We start from the raw sequence: 7,579 nt of genomic DNA on the forward strand, positions 1-7,579 counted from the left end.
ATATTGGCTTTATTTCAAGCATGGGTATCCCTTCACTACCCCAGGTGGTGGTGGGTCAGTGCTGGGGGGCCTCACAAACAGTAAAGCATGCACTGGAAAGACAGAACCAGAGCAGACCTAAGAAACAGTGGGGCCTAGTAGTGTTGTGGATGAGGAAATCACCACTTAGGAATTGTGTTGAATGTGAAAAATGCAATAACTTTTTAGGTCATTGGACAGATAATCACTTATTTTATTCCAAATGTACCTTACCTGTGGTCCAAGTGAGTTAGTGCCCTCTCCTTCTGATGGTTTCCCATGTGATATACACTGGCCTGCTTCCTTGATATGATTATTTAATCCTGGCATCTAAGTCTTCTATTTATACACAAAAGAGAAGGATTAGCCTTTTGGAAATAAAGTACTGTAATTGTTTTTAGTGTTGAAATCTCAACCAAATAAATTTTGATGTAGCTCTTTATACAAATAAAGTATTCTCAAAGGCACAGACCCACACTCATTTTGCTTGTGTCTACCTAAGAGTGTCTCTGGAAGGACCCATAGGAAACTGGTAGTATTTTTTTCTTAGCCTTTGGTAAAAGGAACTGTGTGACTGGGAGGACGGTGTGGGCTCTTCCCGGGAACCCTTTAAACCTTTCAAAGTTTGAATGCTGTGAATATATTACTTATTCAAAAAAATGCATAAAAATTTTTAAAAAGTATTCTTTATACTGTTCACAGACTGCAAGTAGTTTCATTTGACTGTCAGTGCAGGGCCCAACCTTCTCCTGGGTGCCCTATGATTACTGTTCAGGAGCAGCACCATCTCTTGAGAGCAGAGAGCAGCGCCTCGTTGCTGGAGTTCGAACCCTCTAGCAAGGCCTTCTCTCTGCCTACCTGGGCAGTGCATGCTCACAATCACTTGTTAGCTTCTTTCTCAGCCCCCACTAATACTTACCAGATTTTCATTTAATTGTCTGGCAGCCTGGGCCACGTAACATGTAGTATCCTTGCTTTGCTAATATCCTCTCTTTGCTAAAAATAACAATAATGACAATAAATACATGTTAAGTATTTTTATGCACCAAGCACTTTTCTAAGTGCTCATTTAATCCATTAGACAATCTTTTGAGGCAGATGCTTTGTTATTAGTATTCCAGTTTGACAGAAGAGGACACTGAAACACAGCTAAATGATTTTCTTCAGGTCACACTTGTAGTAAGTAGCTGCCCCAGGGTGTGACCCCTGGCAGTGTAGCTGCTGAGCCTTTTCTTTTCTGTGCTACACTACTTACCCTAAGTCCTTTCAGAAGAGTAGGAAACAAGGCAAGCTTGGTATCTCTTCTCTAGTTGCACAGTAGCTAGGTTGACTTTTTAAATGAGATCTATTAAGAAGAAATTAATGTGAAACCAAGAAAGCGTCTTGCTTTCCTTCTGTAACCCCATTAAGCCCATTGCTAGAGATCTAGCCAGTTATAACTATGTTTAGCAATGGGACTTTGTTTTCCCCAAATTAGGTACTACCTGTAAACATTAATAATAAGTTGGATTATATTGACTATGAAATACAATAGTTAGTTGTATTGAATATCTATTGAATATAGGACTAAGGCATTATTATACCAGGCTGAACAATTTTGCTGTCACTTGATTGAAAGAGAACATTGGGTCCCATTTTGAGTGGTAAGTAGATAAACATGGTTCTGAACCTGATTGAGTTCACTGTAAATTATCATTGAGGTGAAAACAAGTATGTCTCATTATCTCTGCCTCTCTGGTAATGATCTAGTGACCCCATCTGCTTTCCACCATACAAGCTTAATGTTTAGAGCCTTCCCTTCCATCCTCTGAGGAATATTCCCCATGCCCAGATTTGGATTTGAATTTTAGTTTATTTTCTGCTTTCATTTGGATTGTTAAAAATGAATGGAAAACTACACAATGTTCTTGTTTTAAATGAAAGATAAAGGGCAGAGTAGAGGAAACTCCTTTAGCTTCGCTTTTTTCCTGTTTCCTTCCCAGTTCTGCACATATTGTTTTTGCTTGTTTGTATGCACTTTTACGCTGCCAGCTCAGAAAGGAGCTACCACAGAAATGATGTAAATTCAATAGCAGGTGACTTCCGTGCGGGAGCCTGACAGCAAGCCTAACTTCTCATGTAAATTCTGAAAGCAATATGTACACTATTTGTTGTCTCAGTGTTTGGCTATTCCTTTTGTGTATTGAAGTGGTCTTCTAATATAGTCCTTTTCCTCAAAAACATTAATATAGTGAAGGTAACTACTAAAAATGGAAGGTTTAACTTATCACAATAGTCAGCTGGTTGGCTTTAGTAGTTTGACATATATAAAATCCAGTTGTGTAGCTGAAAGTGCTCCCCAAGGTTTTATAAAAACTGAAAACTATTAATGATTAGAAAATGAAATTCTTCTGTTAAATGAGAACCAGAGCATAACAGTTCAGCATGTTAATGTGGAGTTATTTTTTTCAGCAACCAACCCTGTCAGATATGACCATGTATGAGATGAATTTCTCTCTCCTTGTTGAAGACACATTGGGAAATATTGACCAGCCACAGTATAGACAGATCGTTGTAGAGGTGAGTAGTAAGAAGTGAAGATTGCTGAAGAAATGCCTTCTCTTTGCTCCCTGAAAACTAGTATAAGGGAAACTGCCTATGAGACCCAGAATCCTATTCTTTCCAGAACGCTGATCTCTCCTATGAGATGCAGAACCCTATTCTTTCTGGAACCCTGATCTTTCCCAGCCGAGTCCTCAAGAAGATGGCCACCCCTAACCCAAGGCAAGGCACACGAGCAATTCAGACACCTCAGGCTCCTCCAGGAAGGGAGAACCGACCCCTGCTTTTCAGCCACACACTCACCCCTCAGCATCAAGTGTATCAGCAGCATCATAAAAGTACAGGAAGTGACCTTTTTCTATCCACTTTGTTTTCATTTTTGTTTTCTATTCACAGAAATAATATACAACTATTGTAGAAAGTTTCAGCAGTTTAGAAAATTATAGAAAATAACATAAAAGTTTACCCCACACTCACTAGCAAGAGATCGTTGCTGTTAATATTTTGAGGGACATCTTTCTAGACATCTCCATATGAAGAGAAGACATGTCATTGCATGCTGTATCTCTGTCCTATATAAAGTTACATGTAAAATTAACAGAACACATATGCCCTCTTGTCATGTTAAACATCACCCCAAATACATAGAGAAGCCGCCAGTTGATGGGTTAATTTTAGCTCATCTTCACTTTGTCTCTTTCCCCAGGAATGTAGCCCTCCAATTTTTGTGTTTCTCAAGGGTAGATAATATGTCTTATTGCTACAGAAGCTCTGTGTGACTGCCAACCTGGACATGGCATCTCCTAAAATCTAGCATGTCTGGAGCTACAGTCAGAGCTGAGTAGATTCAGCCTCCTCTTTGATGTCCCAGGATATGGAACAGTATCAGCCGATCATTTTCACAGCATGAGGCGGAATGGATTGGGAAAAGATGGGGTTATTAGATGGGTGAATGCCTTCCATGTCTAGTACCCAGCATCTGGGACATACAGTGGACATAGAGATCCTTCTTGTTGACCACAGTGAGGTCATTCCCTCTGCAGAAGACATTTTCCTTTAGACCTACAGCAAAACTTCATATTCTCATGGCTAAAGCCCTGCCCTAAGGTTTCCCACATTGTGACCCCTGGATTTTACTGTGTTTCCTTTGGTTCTTTCAGTTTCTGTTTTGGAAGCATCTAGATAAAATACAGTCAGTAAGAATCCCAAATTGGGAATTATGAGGCGTGTTTCCTGTTCAGTGTACAAATTAGGAGCCATAAACATCATCAGAGAGCCTTTACCAATTATTGCATATGCAGATACTATTTTTGTTTATAGGAATTTGGCATCTAAAATGAACATTACCACTTAGGATGGGTGTATGTGATGGCCAAGCAATAGGGTGATTCATTAAACTAAGATAGTTCATACAGACGAAATAGGACTCTTGTCACAGGGGTCACAGTTAAATGTATTTTTTTAAAACATGGCCATCCCTTGAGAAACTACTGTGGCATCACAGACTTATACTCACTTGGGCCCTGGGCTCCAGGTCATTTGATCCTGAACCTAGGTCCAGAGTCTCCATTGAACACACCTGGCTTCTCTGGCTTTGGTTTCTGACCCTTCTCTCCACAGACAATGTTTTGGTGTCTTGCCAACAAGGATTGACACCCAAAGGCCCAGAAAGAGTTCAGACACTTTGGGTGAATAGAGTATCATGTATTATGTACACGATGGGTTAGGAAAGTCATTTTTCTAAGTTAATGGTTTTATTTAACTGACTAAAAAACATTTCTAGGGATACACACAATGAAAAAATAAAAGGTGCACTTTTCAAACAGAACTTACGCAGATAACTTGCAAAATTAGGAAGCTTCCTTCCATAGGTGATCCTTGAGCCTCTCATCATACAGAACATCCTTTGGATCACCCATCCTTCTGATGAAAGGGTGAAAACATGTCACTATTATGGTTCATATAATTGGCTTTCAATGTCTGTCTCTCCTAGTTACTTATGGTTGTATCCATTGTACTGGAAAGAAACCCCGAACTAGAATTTCAAGACAAAGTAGATCTAGACAGACTGGTCAAAGAAGCATTTAATGAATTTCAAAAAGATCAGAGTCGGCTAAAGGAAATTGAAAAACAAGTAAGTAAACAGCGTTTTTGTTGTTGTTGTTGTTGTTGTTGTTTTGTAGAATTTTTTCATTGTCTCAATTCTTTAAAATATCCCTAATGTATTTTCATTTACTTTATAAAACAGATTCACAGGTGCAAAATAGGATACCTGAGGGGCAGTCTGCCTTTTTTGAGGAATTAATGTTACTTTTTAGTTAATTATAGTCAATTCAGCTGTGAAGTTCTAACAAAAAAGAAATCTAGAAAGAGATAAATTTCCTTTATATGGTTAGTGTAAAAATGTTTTATCAGAGAGGAAGCATAGACTCCAGAAGGCTATAAAATTAAATTCTGGGGACAATAAGAATGCAGTGACAGGCTATGTTGCTGCTGTGTACTGCCTAATATAGGCCCTTCCAGGTTCTCTGTTTAATATTTTATGTTCAACTGTAAAGAGGTTCTCTAAGTAAATAAAAATTATCAACGAAGGAGAGAATACTGAAAATGTCTTTGTTTTATATGCACCTCAGGAAAATGAAAGAAAAGCTCAGGAATCTCATATTTTCCATAGGGAAATCTTTATGTGAATATATTTTTCCCCCTAAGATGACACTGATTTTACCTGTCAACTCTTTACAAACAGAAGATCAAATGCCTTGCTTACTATTTTCCTTTGTAGGATGACATGACTTCCTTTTACAACACTCCTCCCCTGGGAAAAAGAGGAACATGCAGCTATTTGACAAAGGCGGTGATGAATCTGCTGCTGGAAGGAGAAGTCAAGCCAAACAATGATGATCCGTGTCTCATTAGCTAGTGGGGAAGGTGTAGGAAGCTCTGTTGAGACATATGTTCTGAAGTGTGTTGTGTTTCGTGTTCAAGCTTAATCAAGGCAGCCATTAATGTACAAACTGAGCATGCTGGGGAGCTGATTGCCACATCCTTGGCAGCATTGTGGACCTCTTGCATGTCATAGCCAATTTAATGGTAATGGTAAATGCTTTTAATCAAACATGAAAAAGTTCTCATGATTATGCCAGCTACAATAGTAATCCTCACTAAGTGATAAAAATAGTTTATGAATTGAAAATTTGCCACTACATGTTTTATGATCAAATAGTTCATCAAAATGAATCTTTGCTCTTTGGAATGAATTATTACCATACTGCCATTAAAATAAATTTGCCAACTAGTAATGCATACTGGAAATCAAAAGATATTGAAAGAATGGTGAACTTCTCTTAGTGGTATTGTCATGCTAAAAGATGTTAATATACATCATAAAAGCAAAGTCAGCCAGCTGATATTTTGGTTCTCAAAAACTGCATTATTAATAATATTTTAGTATATAGAGATATTCTGCAATTTTTACATTGTAAACATGACTATGGTTTTGTATTTGCTAAATATAGGGGTTGGACTAAAATATAATAAATCTGTACCTTATCAAACATTTTCTTTGAGCTCCTGCTAAAAATAGGACATGTCTATGATTGTTCAGAAATATGTTAAATTTAGGCTCGGCACGGTAGCTCACACCTGAAATCCCAGCACTTTGGGAGGCTGAGGCAGTTGGATCACTTGAGGTCAGGAGTTCGAGACTAGCCTGGCCAACACGGTGAAAACGCTGTCTCTACTAAAAATACAAAAATTACCCAGGCATGGTGGTGCATGCCTTTAAACCCAGCTACTGAGGGGGCTGAGGCATGAGAATTGCTTGAACCAGGAGATGGAGGTTGCAGTGAGCTGAAATCATGCCACTGCACACCAGTCTGGGTGACAGAGCAAGACTAAATCTCAAAAAAAAAAAAAAAGAAAAAGAAATATGTTAAATTTAAGGACTGTTAACCTACTTTGTACTAGTAAAAACAACATTAAGAGTCATTAAATTTTATTTCTGAATTAATGAACGTATCTGGACACATTCTTTGTTCCTAGGTTCACAAGATTGAGCTTAAAACTCCTGAGTGTTTTCATTTAATTGGTTTAGAGGTAGAATGGAAGAGAATCTATGGTACCTACCATTATACACATTTAGTTGCCCAGTTTACTTAAACTTTAATAAAAGTAAAAAGTAGATTAAACATTTAAATTTTCTTTCTTTCTTTCCTAAATAGAAAAAAAAAAAAGGTCCATGAGTTTGAGCCCTTGCCCCAAACAAAGTTGTTTTTCTGATCAGTCTTACTGGTGTTTCACCTGAGAAGATAGATTTGCCACATGACAAAATGCAGCTTATTTGTAGAGTTTTGAAAGGATGTAAGAAAGAATGAGTGGCTTCAGTATCGAGTCAATTGATGTCAAATAAATGGATGCATGAGCACATGGAAAAATCTGCTGTCAGTCACATTTCTCACAACATTGCGGTATAGTGCCGAGATCTTGCATAAGAAATTCTATGGATATTAGTTGGCAAAATTGAGATGAATGAGACACAGTTGGACCCTAAAGAACTAAGGAGGGGGATATGACAAAGAATAGAATTAAACTATCTGACTCAATGTGTTAAGGGAGTTTATGAAAAGATACTCATGAAGGGTGAAGCTAATTTGTGAAACTTACACCTGAAAAAACTTAAGCATGAAGCCCATGGAGAGGGAATTGAGAACTGACACTTCATAACTGGGGAAACTGGAAATTAAAGAAAGGAAAGACTTAAAATTTTTGTTTGCCAAAATTTGTAGGAAAGTAAACTGTGTTGTAATTTTAAGAATCTTTTTAAAAAATCTGATTAGCTGAGCAAAGTTACCAGAAAACTGTTATCCTAGTTGAAATCAAACATTATTTGCAAATGTGTTTTCTGAGTGATAGCTTCCTGCTTAAATGTTACATATGCAAAATTCTGAAGTTTTCCTGTGCTACTACTGAAAGCATTCAGAATCTGTGACATGTATTGACTTTGTGCTTTGATATTCAAAAT

General features: G+C 37.7%; 1 protein-coding gene across 11 annotated transcripts in view; it reads left to right on the forward strand.

The window, feature by feature from the left end:
- Positions 1-6,754, forward strand: part of PHKB (phosphorylase kinase regulatory subunit beta) — a 225,514-nt gene extending 218,760 nt beyond the window's left edge. For 10 of the 11 annotated variants that reach the window (XM_077984034.1, XM_077984031.1, XM_077984029.1 and 7 more), the window contains 3 exons: positions 2,470-2,577; positions 4,553-4,693; positions 5,342-6,754. In XM_077984034.1, coding sequence (XP_077840160.1) covers positions 2,470-2,577; positions 4,553-4,693; positions 5,342-5,479 — 387 coding nt within the window. In that variant the 3' untranslated portion in view covers positions 5,480-6,754. 11 annotated transcript variants of the gene reach the window in all.
- The last annotated feature ends 825 nt before the right edge of the window (positions 6,755-7,579 follow it).

The sequence above is a fragment of the Macaca mulatta genome, chromosome 20 (assembly GCF_049350105.2).
Source record: "Macaca mulatta isolate MMU2019108-1 chromosome 20, T2T-MMU8v2.0, whole genome shotgun sequence".
Classification (NCBI taxonomy): Eukaryota; Metazoa; Chordata; class Mammalia; order Primates; family Cercopithecidae; genus Macaca; species Macaca mulatta.